The sequence below is a fragment of the Triticum urartu genome, chromosome 5A, assembly GCF_056163025.1.
Source record: "Triticum urartu cultivar PI428250 chromosome 5A, HENAU_Tu73, whole genome shotgun sequence".
NCBI lineage: Eukaryota > Viridiplantae > Streptophyta > Magnoliopsida > Poales > Poaceae > Triticum > Triticum urartu.
In genome coordinates this window covers 307,688,723-307,706,625 of record NC_141877.1, presented here as the reverse complement: position 1 = coordinate 307,706,625, position 17,903 = coordinate 307,688,723, and the positions used below count along the sequence as shown (strand labels likewise).

The following is a 17,903-nucleotide window of genomic DNA, read 5'->3' as shown; positions in this document are numbered from 1 at the left end:
ACAACAGCTACAAAAAGGAGCAAATATGCAAGCAACCGTGGATATCTACACCTCACATTTTTTCTACAAATACATGAAACATCCCCACAAAATTAATCTACACGGCTAACCACATAATGGTTGATGCAGTGCAAGAACTTGATACAAGCTGGATACAAAAGCAAGATATTCGGCCACACTCAGCTGGACACTCACTGAACAACCTGAATATTGAGTACACTTTAATCATGTCTGCTCCAAAATGTTGTAATTTCAGTACTTAGACGTTTCAGTGTTAGCAATAATGGTGTTGACGTGTAGGATGCTTATCTAAGCAACATAGGCTGTCATTCCAATGCATTGCCAATTTGGCACAAAACTGAAAACTTGTTCGACTTAGCTGAAACCACCTGTGCAGGAAGTTGAACGAGTTTTGATTTGGTGCGCATCTATGATTTTATCGAGAATCTTTTGAAACGCGCAAACTCCCTAAACTCATGCACATTTGTACCGCCCTTACGAGTGACTAAACAACAGATGTCTGTTTTTAAATTAGCTTCAGGTTGCTTTTTTGTTCCAGTCATAGGTTGACAGCTGTCTGTACTAAGTACTCAGTCTAAACTTCAGTTTAAAAAAAGCGTCTGAATCCTTACTCGTTTCAGGTCGGAAAAATGTGCCTCAGCCTTTCTGGTCCTCGAATGTGTAGCGCCCCGTCCTGTACACCTAACGGGCCGCCTAACCACACGCATAGAAAAAAGCTTCCCCTGATAGTGGGCTGGGCTATAGCCCCGACCGCCACTAGTACCCTAGGTCAAAAAGCCCTCCCTTTCCCGTCACTTACCTCCCCTCTACCTGATCACCTTCTTCCTCTCCAAGTATAATAACTAAACAAAGAAAAGAAGTCTTTTTTGAGAGAGAGAGACTGTCAGGCACTTTATTGATTAAGTAACATCATTCTAAAGTACTTCCCAGATACACCAGGGGATTACATCAACAGAAATATTACAAACTGAATGTTCACTATTGCGAGCTAATAGATGTGCCGCTACATTCAAGTCGCGATGAACATGCTTGAAGATACAGCAGCCACCAGAGACTTTATATCAGCTATCACCGAGCCCAACAAAGATAGATCCTGAGCATCAGAATGAATGCACTGAAAGTCAGAGAGAGACAATCAGAATTAAGAAGCACAAACATGTGACCATGATCTCTGGAAAATGTGAACACGCCTAATGGCCAGGCCACTACTTCAGCAAGTTCAGGTGATGTTACGCCTTCAAAACGTTCATTGCATGCCAGCACACAACATCCATGGTGATCACAGATAAAAAACACCCACTCCCAAGCAGCGATTATTCGCGAAAATAGTAGTATCAACATTGATACGTACCGTGCCCGCCGTGGTGTAACCCAACGAGGTCTCGAGGTAGAGGACTCACACCTGGAAGAGGACGCAGGCTTGTAACAAAGAAAAGAAATCTGTGGAGGCGTGACGTTAGCTGGCGGGTGGTGGGGAGAGAAGACATGGATGCAACTGCGTGTGATGCTGCTTGCGATGAGTAAAATAAAAAAGCAGCAGGGGAATCAGCTTCCTCGCCGAAATTATCATGGACTAACTAGAATAATGAGGGATAACTGAAAAATATAGATGACTGATGATTCAAAAACATGTAAAACAATGAAAAATACTAAAAAAATGCACACAACACTGAAACTGAGAAAGAAAATATAGATAGACGGAAAACTGTATGAACAAATTTGCTAAACTAGCTAACAAACCTAACACTAAAGAAATGAGTAGCATGAAAAAGCTAAAGATGACTGAAACCTGAATAAGACTGAAATTGACAATGAACATAACCATGAACTAACCTGCAATGAAGATGACTGAAACTGAAAACTACAAACTGATATATGGCTAAGAATTTTATGACACTTCTGAGATGACAAAACTGAATACAACACAAAGCTGAAGAACATTAACTGACGATACTAAAAATGACACCTAACACTCAACCAAAAACTATAAACTGAATTTGACACCTACGGGTTCAGACACTAGAATGACAGATAAAATGATACCTAACATGATTGAACGAGAAAATGATAAACACATAGACAAACTCTTCCTAGAAAAACTAAAAAAAATGAATAATAATTAATGAAATAACTGCACTGAAAAATGAAGACTAATCAAAAAGATGACTGAAAAACTAAGAACAGAGACTCACCAGATAACTAATTTAAACTACAAGAATTATTAACACATATCAAGTCTAACAAATTTAAAATGAATGCTGAAAATACAGGAATAACAAAATAAACTAAAAATAATAAGCTGAATGGAAACTAAACTAGTTAGAATAATAAATGACTTAACTTAAAACTGATAGACAAGAACAAACACTGACCAAATAACTGAATAGAACTAAAATGAGACACTTAAGATAATGAACAAACACTGACAAAATAACTAATCACTTAACATATAGTTGAAGAGAACTAAAACTGATACTTTGGTTTTTATGTTTCTTTTTACATATACTACAAGATTTTGTTTGTTTTTTCGTTTTTTGGGGGGATTTATTTTTTCGTAAAACGCAAAGTAAAAATATTGAAAGGGTGCGGTCGCAACTGGTCTGGGCGAATAGACACGAGGCGATTTTTTTCTTTTTTGTAAAACACGCATAGTAAAAAACACTTTTTGTAAAACACGCATAGTAAAAAACACATAAAAAAGAGAAAACTAGGATTCGTACTCACACAACCTAACGCTGCTGAATTGCTCCCACTAGCCACTACACGCATCTAACGTTGATGTTATGATGCGAGGCCCGAACATTTAAACCACATAGAGCAGCGCCGAGATTTAAATCATTTTTTGAAGGGCAAACAAATATTGAAAACGTGCAGGCCCGAACAATCTTTGAAATATCCGTTTCTTAAGTGGGAACAATTTTAGAAATTTCTGAATAACTTTTTTAAAATATGAACATTTATTTAAAAACAACCAATTTTGAAAAAGGGAACACCGTTTGAAACATATATATTTTTAAACATGGGAACAAATTTTCCAACCTGATTTAAAAAAAACAATTGTAAGAAATTGTCGTATAATTTTCTGAAATCTTTATGTCATTAATAAAATGTAATACATGTATTTGGCAAAATGTTACGGTGTCACATTTAAAAACTGATACTTAGGAGTACTGATGACTAAAAAGTGAAAATAATCTAGCAAAAAAACAGTGCAAAAAACAGAAAACAGAAAACTTAAAACTTAGGACTTACATGAACATGAGGTTCAAAACAGAAATAATCATCTACTAAAAGACAAGACTCGTGAGAGATAGGACTGAAGAAAGATGCAAATGATAACTAAATATGATAAAATGAGGACTGATACTATTACAAAAACTAATATAAGACTGAGAAGGCAATCTTACAAACTGAGGAACAAAAATAATGAATACAGTTGAAGAATAGTAAGAAGTCAGTTGTTCACCTTAGAATGAATACATAGACAAAATGATTGACAACAACATAAGAGACCAGAGCAAGAGACTTAGAGAGAAATGGACAAAATACACTAGAGTGAAGAAAATGAACAAAAGTCACTAGGCCGTGACCACACACGCCTCTAGCCAGCTAGCCGACACCTTAGAATAGTGCACAACGACGTCCACAATTCCATGCTCGTGCAACACTGGCAATCTTCCTACACAAGATTAGCATATGAGAATGGGCCAGAGCTCAACTGACTAGGAACCCCCCAAAAAGGGGAAACTTGACCACCTCAAGCAGTTGAGACTACTCATTGAAGAAAATTCGGCCGGACTACCGCTATTGCATAAGTATCAATACATTCACAGAAAAAATGCGTGTATGAATTGGTTAAGGGGGAATGTATATGTTTAGCAAAACACTAGTGAACAAAGAAAAAGATGGGGTGCATAAGACTACAATTTAAGCTATATAAAGCTGCAATGAAACCTTCTGACTTCTGAAAAAAAATGGTCGAGGAAGCAACAAAAAAAGGTCGAGGGAAGCAACAAGCTTGATGACCGAGAAACAGGGACTTGCGTGATAACAAAAAACATGGGAAATATATAGAGACAATAAAATAAGATGGAACACCTCAGATATGTGATTCAGGGTACTGCTTGTACCAAATTGCTGCAGATTTTCATATGTGCATAATGTAAAACAAGACTACAACATTCATGGACACCATGAGTCAAAACAAACACCTAGTAACTAATATATGTAGTATATTATCTTTACAAGATAGCATGACTTTCACATTAAATAAAATTGAGCACATGGTAGCATTTCAGTTCCATCTAGACACAACGAGATCATCACAAAAGCATTGGTGTTGCCTTAGTTTTAATTGGCTGTTGTAGAGAATTGCAAAACTGAATTCCAATAACCTGAAGCAGCAGAAAGGGATTAGGACTTGATTGCTACAGATCTGCAAAACTGAACCCGGATCAACCTATACAATAACAGAGAGAGTTAGGATTTGAGATCTGCTTGTGTTCTAGGGTTCAAGAAGAGAGAGGGACAGACTCACAGACACCAGAATAGAGGGTAATGAGGCGCCATATGAAGAAGGGAAGGGGAGGGGAATGGAGGGATGGGCACCATGGGAGGGGAAGGAGAGAGAGAAGGCGCCATGGTAGGGAAGGGCATGCTGGAGGAGAGGGGCAACAAATGAAGAGAAGAAAGGGAGGCGATATGCCACAGAGAAGATAATATCTGAAGTTTGACCTCTCCGTCGTCGCCTCGAACCCACCGTCGTCGCCATGGATAAGGATTGAGGAGGACAGACTAGATCCTCCACGCGACACTGGAAAAAAGCGGGCGCGAAAATGACCCAAAAGGATCCACTAAGACCCACTAAGACAAAGCGGGCCCGAAAAGTTCAGCCACACCAGCGCAGATCTCAGAACTGAATCGAACGACTGAAAATTCGACTTGAAGCCAAAATGAAAACAGACGACTGTTTTTTAGTAAAACTGTAAATATATATCCAGAAGGCACCAGAGTTTTCAAACAATAAAATCCCACAGCCTTGCTATCTTCAGTGTACCATGTGTTTATACTCCGCTTTCAATGATGCTGATGTTGGAAAGATCAGACATACTTGCGAGCAAGATGTGATATCCAAAACACTGATATTTACAACTGAAGATATCAAATATTTACAATATCCTCACCAAAAAAATTGTCAAGGTCGGCGGAGGCTGAGGGTGGCGGCGCGCCAGGCTGTGTTTGCCTCTTCTCACCCATCTACATGCCTCGCCTTGTAGCACCAGACATGTTTTCTTCCAAAACATCGTGACTGTTCTTCTACTTTTGTTGAAAATAGAACCGGTGCTTAATTTTCACAGGCATCGAGGAGAATGCATACCAATGCACCAACACCAAAGAGCAATTTCAGTCCCATCAATTTAAGTTGCACAACAAAACTTGGTCCCATCAATTTCAGTTTCACGACAAAACCGTTGCAACATTCAAACAACTCACCACACGGTACATTGGAATGGATACATCACGCGACAAACTACCAACTTATTCCAACACCTTAAAGCTATTTTTTCCCCATAACCCAGAGAACAATGCCGCCACCGGTTAAGCCGATTCCGACTTGGTGTACATCCTAATGGCGACAGCCAGACCAAGTATGGCCAAGGGGACCAGGAACTGGAGGATCTTGATGATGAACTCAGGGGTCTTGTCTTGGTTGTAGTGTGGTTGCTTCGGCGGAGTGTACTTTGTCCGGGCAGGTATCGTAGCCGTATCCACGTCGCCGACATAGTACTCGTCCAGCATCGCACGGGCGGTGGTGCTGTGCCCGACATCCTCAAAGTCATCAGTTGCGTCCTTGGCTGTAAAAGGGCCCATGTGTTAATGCAAGTTATTAGGCTAAATCACAAGTTCACAACTTCTGCAAGCATGGCATGGCAAGAAGGCGTTACCAGTCGAGGACAACAGTACATCATCACCTCCAGGGTGATCCTCCAAAAACTTGGTCACATCATATACCTGAACATTAGAACACAGTGTCAGTGATTGTTTTTCTCAAGAAGGAACAAAATTTATAACCATTCTCCTCTAAACTAAATTTATAACAATTCTAAGCCTCACTACTGACATAAAAGTAACGGTGTTAATTAAAGAGCATTGCCACATTGCTCCTGCCATATAAAACAAGTACAAGAAGAAAGCAGCCCTTTCAACGTGAATAAAGGCTAATCAAATCTGTCTTTATGCAATATAAGCCTGCTTATAGAGAACTTTCAGGTTCCGAAGAAAGATAAACATAACTACTCTGCAAGGTTTGTACAAAATATGAAAAATTCACCTTAAACTACGCCACTTTGCAAGGCTTAAACAAAAATAAAATGAGTTTTTTTGGGCTAAAATAAATGTTAAAGACTTGCTTTTCATTGGTACACATGGGATAAAGGGTACTGATGAATATAATTTAAAATCTTTATCTTAAGCCAAGACCTAAGTGTTGTTACTGTAAGGCAGATTTTTTGGATGCATAAAACATGAAAAATAAACTATGACAAAAGATTCAGAGTTATGTCCAGAACTCAGATGGAGAATTGGAAAAGGTTAACAAATGTGATTCTTACGGGGGTAAAATATAGTCTAGAGGATGGAGAATGAATCTCAATTGGTCTGGGACCTGAGAGTTTAGTTCTCGTCTGAAAGACTGAAATTGTGGACAACTTTATAGTTGGTCATGTAGTTATGTTCTCGTGGCAACTATGGAACAAGCTTGAGCAACAAACATGGGTCAAAATATCATCTAATCACCGGTAAGTAACCTCTTGTTTTTTCCTAGAAAGGGCAACATAACACTCAAGAACCAAACATGCAACTATTTTTACATAGCAAAAGGTAATTAACTAGTGAATCTACGGTAACCAAAAGGGCAAACCTTTTTGCAAACCAGGTCGAGCAGGATCAACTAGAAGAAGGTTGCACGGCAATATAAACGCAATTCATCGGTTCCGACCTTGTCTGCTGGTCTGGACCGTGGTTGTATCGGTACTCTGGCTTTATGTATATAAAAGCGGGGTGAGAGCCTAGTTTCTTCTGACCACCATCAGAAAATTATACACACTCGCTAAAAGTGTTCGGACCTTGTATATAGCGGGGTACTCAGTAATTTATCGGTTCCGACAGGTGAAAATTCTGGAAGTAAACCAGAGTGTGTAATCTCTCAGGCCAATTCACAATTCAAAGAGGTACCAACTATTTACCCCAGGAATCGCTCGACATGTACTAAACCAAACTGATTCTTCTTCAACATAACCAATAACTCAAGTAATAGTCCGACGGTACTGTGCAGATCTGCCGGCGGATAACTCTAATCGTACCAGGCCAGCACGTAACACGTATCAATTGCTTTGGCAAATCGATTAGGGCATGTTGTGCTGCAAGCTACCAGTATCACGACCCTCCGAGAGAAAGAAAGAAAGACTGAATCTTGGCGTAACAATAATCGCAAGGAAACAATCAGGAGGGGCAGCGGGGAGAAGATGCGTGCGTATACCTTGCCGGCGATGATGAGCCAGCAGTCGTCCTTGGTGTTGTGCTTGGACACCTCCTCCAGTGTCAGCGCCGCCTTGGACATCTTCCCCCTGCTTCTCCTCCGCCTGGTCGAGTTGATACGAGACTGGGATTCGCAGCCGCAGATCCGCAAGAACTCAAGCTGCTGCTGCTACCTGAGAAGAATCCGGCAGGGAAAGGTGGGTGGCGATGCGATACGATGTGAATCTGGCTGGGGATACGATTGCGCTTCTCTCCTTTTTATAAAAAATCGCGAGGAGACGGGAGGAAGCGCTCGGCAACAACCACAAGTCCAACTCCACCCGAATTGCGTTTCTTCCTCGCGTTGTTCTTGGCGTCCCGTTCCGACTCCACCTACCCAAAGTGGCCATCTGGGCTGGGCCAGGCAGGCCGGCACGTTAGCCCGCGTGCCCGGCCCATGGTCGGCCTGGCACGGCACGTGGCCCACTAGGGCCGTGAGGCTGGGCATGTGTGTGCCGGTACAACACGGCCTGTTTACTTTTTTTATTTTTTTCAGACTTTTTTTGTACATTAGCCTCAAATCAGCACAATAGGCCCAAACAACCCAAAATCAGACGCCCCGGTGGGCTAAATGTGCTGGTGGGCCGACCCGTTTCCTTGCTATGACGTGCTTGGGCCACGGAGTGCAACACGCCTGCCGGTCCGGCATGGTCTGTGTAGTTAGCGTGCCTAACCCATATAACCCAGGTCGACGCGTATCGTGTCAGCCCATCTGGCCAAGTTTGCACCTATCTAGCCGAACCAAACTATTTGTGTGGGACCTACCTGTCTAGTCGAAGTGAGGGAGGAGTAGACTTTTTTCGTAAAAAAACTAGATTTATTGTATATTATAAAGGTTTATAAGAAATACAAAGCACCATAGACATAATAAAAAAATTACATTAAGGACCTTGTGCCACGAACGAACATTACCGCCCTGAACGAGTCGCCGAGGCGTCGATGTTGCCATGTACCTATCAGAGTCGGCTTGCCCTTGTTGATAATAGCCGAGAAGTCTCCATGCAAGTGCCCCCAAGGAACAGTGCCCCAAAGTCGCAGGCGTCGTCATTGAACCCTTGAATCAATCACGTGCCCCAAATAGTCATTAAGGCATGCATGGTATTTCACCATGTCTAATGCAAGAGGACAGACAACCTTCTTGGCTTCGTAAGTAGTCTTAGGCAATTCATTGTCCTTTGGCAAAACCTTTGCAAGGTTTTTTTTGAGAGTACGCCAATAGCGTAACATATTTTTATAGAAGAGAGAATAAGATTTACAAGAGATGCCTTACGAATGGATGCACACATCCATTCTCAGGCAACACCCGGAAACAAACCACACCCAAGATCCTAAGCCTACTCTCTCACGAAACGTGACAACCCAACACCTCCAACTCCGGCCTTAATCCACTCGTGCAGCTCACGAAGAATCGCGTCTATCAATTCAATCAAGGAACTCTGTTAACTTCTTCTATTGAATACGCGATTATTCCTTTGTTTCCAGAGGGCCCAAGCCACCACAATCACAAATGTGTCAAAAGCCCGTTTGTTAGCCTTGACACTCCCCTTCCTTGCTAATAGCCACCAATCCAGCATATTATCATTCTCAGTCGGCCTCGTGACCTGCAAGTTGAGGGCTTGGAGACCCTCATGCCAAACTTCCCTAGCGTACACACACTGGATCAAAATATGCTCAGTGTTGTCCTCTTCCTGCAGGCACGTGTAACAAGCTAAGGGTCTATCCTGAAGCCCATGCTTAGCACGTCGATCCGAGGTCCAAATGCGATGTTGCACGGCCAGCCAAGCAAAAATCTTGCACTTAAGAAGTGCCCAACTCTTCCAGATGCAAGAAGCGAAAGGCACCCTCCGGGTTTCGAGGCAAAGGCGATGATATGTGGATCTCGCAGTGTAACTACCCGAGGGGTCTGGCGGCCAAGAGAAGCAGTCCGGTCTGTTCGGATCACGCTTGATCGTGCTAATAGCCAAGTTGAGGTGCACAAGCTGCATATGCCCAACGAATGTGAGATCACCAGTCACATCCTGCAACCATCTGCCATTGTCCAGACCCTCACTGACTGTGCGTCTGTTCCTCGTGCGAGTAGCCACCATGGCATGGATAAGCGGAGCAATGTCCGCGGCCGCAAAACCGTGAATCCATCTGTCTCTCCAGAACAACACCTTGGTGCCATCTCCAACCTCAATCTTGACTAGGCTATCAAACACTGTGCGGGCTTGTCTGTCCTCAGTCATAGCTAAGCCTTGCCATGGTCTTTGCGGATCCGTCCGTTTCAGCCACTCCCATCTGACTCTTAGTGCGATCCCCTGCAGCTCCAGATTTCTGACTCCCAGACCCCCAAGGAACATGGGCCTACAGATCGTGTTCCAGGCCACCAAGCACTGCCCACCGTTCACCTTGTCCTTCCCAGCCCAGAAAAACGCACGCATCCATTGGTCGATTTCCTCCAACACCCAGGCTGGCGCCTCAGCAATCATGAAATGATGTATGGGTTTAGCGGCCACCACAGACTTAACGAGCACAAGACGGCCTGATCTCTGGAGCAGCCCACGTTGCCAGGCCGGGGCGCAACGCTTAGCTTGATCTACCATCGGTTGCCAGTCCGCACGGCTAAGTTGGTGAATTGCGAGCTGCAAACCTAGATACTTGCAAGGAAAAGTTCCCATATTGCATTGCAGCAAAGCAGCCACCCTATCCCTGTCAGAAGCATCACCATGGATCATCACTGCAGATGACTTGAGATAGTTCACTCGAAGGCCCGACGCATCATCGAACATCTTGAGAGCTTCTTTAACAAATCTCAGATCCACCTCAGAAGGCTTGACAAACATAGCCACATCGTTCACATAAATCGAGATCGTCTAGGTAGCAAAGACCCCAGCAATCCTACTAGACACACCCAAATCAGCAGCTTTACTCATGATCTTAGAGAGGACGTCCATAGCAATGACAAAAAGGAGGGGGAGACCGGGTCTCCTTGCCGTAGCCCTTTCAAGTGCTAGAAGCTTTTTCCCGGGATCCCGTTGACAATCACTTTAGTAGATGCCGTCCTTAACAAGATGGAGATCCAGGACAACCATTTGGTCCCAAAACCTTTCTGCTTCATCACCTCAAAGAGGAAAGGCCAAGCGATCGAGTCGAAAGCTTTTGAGATATCAAGTTTCAGAAAGACAGCAGCTTCCTTGCGAGCATGAAGTTTCCTTGCAACTTGCCGAACCAGAAGAAAGTTATCATGCAGGTGTCGGCCACTTATGAAGGCAGATTGATTTACAGCCACGGTCTCTGGCATCCTGCGCCTAACTCGATTCGCCAGCATCTTCGCAAATAATTTTGCAGCACCGTGGGTCAAGCTTATAGGGCGGAAGTCCCCCACGACCTCCGCATCTGGTTTTTTCGGGATCAGGACGATATGAGCACGATTCAACTTGCCAAAACCCCTACCATCCTCCACATATAGCTTCATGAACACTGCCATCAGGTCGTTCTTGATAATGGGCCAAGCCCTCTGATAAAAGGCAGCAATAAACCCATCAGGCCCGGGCGCACGATTAGGCAGCAGCTCCTTTATCGTATCCCACACTTCCTCCTCCGTAAAAATTTCGTCCAGTTCGGAAAGGTCGTGTCTGTCAAGCTCTAGGAAGTCCAGGTTTAGGTCAGCCTCTTTGGTGGAAGCGCAACCCAGAAGTTGTTGGAAAGCATCCGTAAACACCTCCTCCTTCCTTTGTTGATCCGTGATCAGCTCGTTGTTATGTCTAATGTGAGGGATAAAGTTTTTTGATCTTCGTCCATTAGCCACCGCTTGAAAAAGCTTGGTGTTGGTGTCTCCTTTTCGGATCCAGCGTAGTCTCGATCGCTGTCGGTCAATGGTGCGTTGCAAGGAGGACAGTCCTAACAACGCATGCTTTAGAGTTCCCCTTAGCCATCGTTCCTTGGGCGTGAGCACCCTATCTTCCATGCCCGATCTAGCCTCAAGATGATGTAATTAGCCACCGCCATCTGGGTCTTGATGTGCCCTGTCTTCCTTTGCACCCAAGCTTGTAGAGCTGCGGCGGTGTTGCGAAGGAGGGAGTCCAGCCTCTTATAGGGGTCAACAATACTATCCTCACACACCCAAGCCTCCCTAACTGCCTCCTCGAAGCCCTCTAGTCTCGTCTAGTACATCTCAAAGCGAAATCTTTTCTTAGAGCAGAACGGGGCCAACATGGTGAGATGTAGGGGGGCATGATCAGAAATAATGGAGGAGAGGGCTTGTAAAAGGACATCCGGGAAACTCAGTTCCCAATCAACTGAAACGAGCACTCTGTCAATCTTGGTTAGAACCAGTTGTTCCCTCTCGTTAGTCCACGTGAAACACCTCCCATGCATGTAGACATCTTTGAGCTCACAATTATCCACAAACTTCCTGAACTTCCTCATGATCCTTCGGTTGAGGTTGTTATTGCTCTTCTCATCAGCATGCAAGATCATGTTGAAATCACCAAGAAGCACCCATGGTCCCGGGCACGCCGCCCTCGTGTTGTGCAAATCCAGAATAAATTGCATCTTGGCTTCGTCACCTTGCGGACCATAGACCACAGTAATCCACCACTCCGACCCATCCTTATTGTGAACCAGCCCGGTGAGCGAATTGGTATCCCTAATGATATTGTCTACCTCCAAGACCGTCGTATCCCACCCCAAAAGGATCCCACCACGCGTATCAATCGCCGGGACATAGTCAAAGCCATCAAAAGATGGCCCAATGCATTACATTACATTAAACGGATCAAACACATCAATCTTGGTCTCTTGCAAGCACACAAGGTTCACCTTCGCCGACACAACGAACTCCCTAACCGCGCTTCTTTTGGCAGGGTTGTTTAACCCCCTCACGTTCCAACACAGAATTTGTGGGTTCCTATCCATAACCAAAGGAACCGCCCACAACCGCATCCAAACAGGATGATCAAGCAACCACCACCGTCATCCCGGTGGTCATCTCGCACTCTGGTGGCACTTCCTTGCCAAACAGGGCAACTATGACCCTTATATGTTGCTCCCTTAATGGCGAATCAAAGATCTCAGCCAGCTCCGCGATGTTATCCTCATTACCCTCCAAATCCTCCGGAACAATCCCAAGTGCTCTCATTAGCACATTTTCTGCCTGGGTTGCCTTGGACGGTTTGCTCGCTGGAGCGCGCTTGGAGCCCCTCATCGTACGCCGTGGAGTGAAAGGCTCCGCCTCCGGCCTCAACGTGGATTGAACCTCCAAGAGGAGTGGGGCCGCTAGCTTACGCACAAGTGTGTTGCAAAACCACTTAAGCTTCCCAATCGCCGCTGCCTCATGGGGTTTCATACCGCTCGTGCATGCCTGAAACTCCCTTTGCATGGCCAACTTAACGTGCGAAACATCCCAAACTCCAGAGCCCACCTCCACGCTCGCCACTTGTCCAAGATCGCAAGGATCACCACCTAGAGGCAGAATCTCAGAAATCATTGGTGGCTCCAGATCCGGCACGGACTGCGGAACAGACCCATCCGGGGCCCCGCTACAAAATCCTCCAATCTCGCTGAAACGCCCCCACCGCAGGATCCGATGCGGGAGGGACCAGAGTGGAAACCCTGTGGCTAGGCCCCCCCCCACAGCAGCAGAGGTGGCTCCCCAGCCGAGACAGCGCAAACGATCCCAACTCCATCTCTGCCCGTGGCCCCGCGAGTCGCATCTGAAACAGGCGTGTCCCCACTGTCATCGCTGCCTTCCACAAGTTGTCTGCCCTGCGGCTCAATCCGACCCTCCTCCATGATATGACCATCCACTCCGCGTGACGCGGTGCCGCAATCCCCATGCTCCTTGGGCCCAACCTTGTCCCCCACCTCTGGTGCCATAATCCGACAGGCCAGTCGCGAGGCGGCCTCCTGGGGTGGAGCCCGCGCCGCCTGGGAGGAGATCAGTGTGGCCCCTAGCTGAGACGCGCCCCGAGGAGGATCCACCCTGTCCTCATCCTGGCATGCGGACTGAGGCCAAGCATTGGTGGAGCCAGACCGTTGCGAGTACAAAATTTGAACCGGCCCCCGCTCCGTCCCGCGCACCCAACCCGCATCGTCATCCATCCGGTCAAAAGCCGAGCGCCTCAATGTTAGTCTGTCCTGGACCCCCACGCCTGGGCCCCGATTGGTGACACGCTGCATGGGGGCCATAGGTGGGATCTGCCAGCCTGCCGTAGTGGAGCCTCCATCCATCCTGACGGCGTGGCATCTGCCGGCCACCGTGCCGCCATTGGCGTCCGCAGAATCGCCACGACGATCTCGCACCCCAAACTGCCAGGCAGGACACTGTGTGTTCGGTCCCCCACACCTATCCAACTCCGGGTCAGGAAGACCACTCTGCCCACTGCCGGACGAGTCCCCCAAGAACCACGGCTCATCACCGTCTTCGAAAGTCTTCACTGAATCCAAACGAACCAGAACTCTGTACTGCATCATCTTCGGCTCAAACAAGCCACGCTGCTCCTCCGGCTCCGGCACCGCCAGCCACCGACGAGATGGAATCTGGTCTGGCTCCGTCGTCCATGCCGTCAACTTGAACGACGACAAATCAGCCCTCGACGAGGTCTCCGGAGCAACGGCCTCAATGATGCACGATCCCCTAAGCAAACTCTCCACCACATCCAGCTCCCGGGCGTGGGGAGGGATTCCTTCAATTTCCAGCCCCACCTTGAACTTCATGGCCGTGAACACAGCCTGAGGTTGCTGGATCCATTGCCTAAAAGAAAGCCGCTGGCCTCTGAACTCCAACACCGGCCGCAGCCCCATCCTGGTGTGATCTTCCTTTCTAGAAAACACAACCAGGAAGTCCTCTGGCCTGAACCCGTGCACCAATACAAACTCCGGTGAGATGCCCATCCTCTTCTGAAGTGCAGTCAGCACAAACTCCGGTGAGACCGCCGACGTATCTCCACCTGCATAAACTAACATGGCGTGCTGCAATCTGCCCTCGAGATGCTCCATAGCATGCGTCCTCCTGACAACGCACAGCTTCCCAGGACCAATCTCAAGATCTGACTCCACCATCAGAAGCGGCGGGGCGAGGCGCAGCCACACCGGCGCCGCCGGCTGCAACAGTGCGGGAGGGGGTGGGGGGAGCCTGCGCCCGGAAGCAGCGCCCAGCAAACCAGAGACCACCGGCGCCGCTCCCGATGAAGACCGCCGCTCAACCTTTGCCGCAGCCTCCCTCCTGCGATCCTCAACCGGCGACGGACTGCACGGCCTCTTGCACTGCATCGCGACATGGCCAGGGAGGCCACACTGGAGGCAAACAACGTCGTTGGTGCAGTCCTTCAGAAAGTGACCTTTGCTCAGACAGCGGAAACACTTATCCCGCATCTCCGGCGAGACCCCCTTGCACGAAGGCGACAGACGGCGGGGCGCCGGTCGCTCCTCCAGCCGACGCCGCCACAGGATCTTCTTAGAGGCAGGGGCCTCCTGCCATGGCGAGATGCACCTGCTAGGCCCCACCACACCCTCCACCACGCAGGGGCAGGCACCGGCGCTGCCGCAGCAGAGCCCTCCGAGGCCGACGAGAGGCCAAGCCCAGAGACCACCGTCCTCTCCCCATGGAAGGTCGAGGTCATGGAGCACGGGCTCGCCGCCATGGCACAAGGGGGAGGGGGAACGAAGTAGGTAGGGGACGAAGCGGTGGCCGCCGCTGCCGGAGTGGCCGGTGGCGAGAAGGTGGACGCCGGCGTCAGAGTGACGCACGGCGGACGCGTGGGCTCGGGGTAGCTAGCTTTGGAGTGAAGCTTAGCAAGTAGAAGATGCTCCTTTGCAAGGTATTTCAACATGGAAATGCTTTTGTTGTCTCAATTATGGGGTGCCCTCATCTTTAGAATTTTTAGTGTGACCATAAGGAGTGTGTGCTTTTCTTTGCTTCCGTGATACAGAGGGGTTTGTGAGTCCACCAATAATTGCTCAAACTTTTCTGCCTCCTTTGCATTATCGTCTTGCACCACTTGATCATGCAAGTCACCCAACATCTCACTCATATTCTCACTATCTTCCCTTTCCTCATCGGTATCTTTTGAATTTCATTCATCTTCCTCTTCACCCATTACATGTGTGTCATCATAATCTCTCTCATCCTCAACATAATATGTGCCACTGTTATCTTTCATATCATCACCGTCTTCTGTATCCTCATCGTGCGATATCCAGTGTGTATAAACATAAATAAAACCCCTCTGCACCAAATGATATTTCAAGTCATCTTTCGTTCCAATCATTCTCATGTTGCCAAAACTATAACATGGACAACATGATGCAGAGCATCCTACAGACATCACCATGTCAAGAGTCCATTTGCCAAGTGACACGTGTGACGTCTAGTTCATACATACAAAGGTGAATCTTTTCCTTTACACGTGTTTACTTGTGCCCTTCAATGATGGTATATTGACCCTCCTACCTCGTGCATGTTGGAAATATGCCCTAGAGGCAATAATAAAATGGTTATTATCATATTTCTTGTTCATGATAAATGTTTATTATGCATGCTAGAATTGTATAGACCGGAAACTTAAATACATGTGTGAATACATAGACAACACCGTGTCCCTAGTAAGACTCTACTAGACTAGCTCGTTGATCAAAGATGGTTAAGGTTTCCTAACCATAGACATGAGTTGTCATTGATGGTTAAGGTTTCCTAACCATAGACATGAGTTGTCATTTGGTAAGGGGATCACATCATTAGGAGAATGATGTGATGGACAGACCCAATCGTAAGCTTAGCATAAGACTGTATCACTTAGTTATTTGCTACAGCTTTTGCAATGTCAAGTATTTGTTCATTAGACGATGAGATCATGCCACTCCTGGATACTAGAGGAATACTTTGTGTGCTATTAAAGGTCACTTCATAACAGGGTGATCATAAATGTGCTCTGCAGGTATTTCCAAAGGTGTTTGTTGGGTTGCATGGATCAAGACTGGGTTTTGTCATTCCGTATGATAGAGAGATATCTTTGGGCCGTCTCGGTAATATAACATCACAAGAAGCTTGCAAGCATGTGACTAATGAGTTTAGTCACAGGATCTTCTATTATGGAAATGAGTAAAGAGACTTGCTGGTAACGAGATTGAACTATTGGGGAATGCAGTAATTTCAAAAAAATTCCTACGCACACGCAAGATCATGGTGATGCATAGCAACAAGAGGGAAGAGTGTTGTCTACATACCCTCGTAGACCGTAAGCGGAAGCGTTATGACAACGCGGTTGATGTAGCCGTACGTCTTCACGATCGACTGATCCTAGTACCAAAAGTACGGCACCTCCGTGATCTGCACATGTTCGGCTCGATGACGTCCCACGAACTCACGATCTAGCAGAGTGTCGAGGGAGAGCTTCGTCAGCACGACGACGTGATGACGGTTATGATGATGCTATCAGAACAGGTCTTCGCCTAAGAACCGCTACGATATGATCGAGGTGGATTATGGTGGAGGGGGCACCACACACGGCTGGAAACAATCAACTTGTGTGTTCTAGGGTGCGCCCTGCCCCGTATATAAAGGAGCAAGGGGGAGGCCGCCGGCCCTAGTGGCGCACCAAGGGAGGAGGAATCCTCCTCCTAGTAGGAGTAGGATTCCTCCTTTCCTAGTCCTACTAGGAGGAGAAGTGGAAGGAAGGAAGGGAGAGGAAGAGGAGAAGGAAAGGGGGGGCCCCCTCCCTAGTCCAATTCGGACTCCCTATAGGGAGGGGGCGCGGCTACCCCTTGTGGTCTGTCTCCCCTCTTCCCTATGGCCCATGAAGGACCAACTTTCCCTGGGGGGTTCCGGTAACCCTCCGGCACTCCGGTTTTCTCCGAAATCACCCGGAACACTTCCGATGTCCGAATATAGCCGTCCAATATATCAATCTTTATGTCTCGGCCATTTCGAGACTCCTTGTCATGTCCGTGATCATATCCAGGACTCCGAACTACCTTTGGTACATCAAAACACATAAACTCATAATACTGATCGTCACCGAACGCTAAGCGTGCGGACCCTACGGGTTTGAGAACTATGTAGACATGACCGAGACACGTCTCCGGTCAATAACCAATAGCGTAACCTGGATGTTCATATTGGCTCCCACATATTCTACGAAGATCTTTATTGGTCAAACGCATAACGATATACGTTGTTCCCTTTGTCATCGGTATGTTACTTGCTCGAGATTCGATCGTCGGTATCTCAATACCTAGTTCAATATCGTTACTGGCAAGTCTCTTTACTCGTTCCATAATGCTACATCCCATAACTAACTCATTAGTTATATTGCTTGCAAGTCTTA

The 17,903-nt window shown here is 46.7% G+C and overlaps 1 protein-coding gene and 1 long non-coding RNA gene across 2 annotated transcripts; both read right to left on the bottom strand.

Moving 5' to 3' along the window:
• Positions 1-883: 883 nt before the first annotated feature.
• LOC147971170 (uncharacterized) lies at positions 884-4,832 on the bottom strand. The gene is made up of 2 exons (XR_015604568.1): positions 4,559-4,832; positions 884-4,480 (listed from the first exon to the last, which is right to left on the bottom strand). It is a non-coding gene; the product is annotated as an uncharacterized LOC147971170 (long non-coding RNA).
• Positions 4,833-5,413: 581 nt separating this feature from the next.
• On the bottom strand, positions 5,414-7,908 carry LOC125508674 (cytochrome b5). The gene is made up of 3 exons (XM_048673440.2): positions 7,559-7,908; positions 5,967-6,033; positions 5,414-5,876 (listed from the first exon to the last, which is right to left on the bottom strand). Exons 1-3 carry the CDS (start codon positions 7,637-7,639, stop codon positions 5,620-5,622), a joined length of 405 nt encoding a protein of 134 aa, XP_048529397.1. The 5' UTR covers positions 7,640-7,908; the 3' UTR covers positions 5,414-5,619.
• Positions 7,909-17,903: the final 9,995 nt, after the last annotated feature.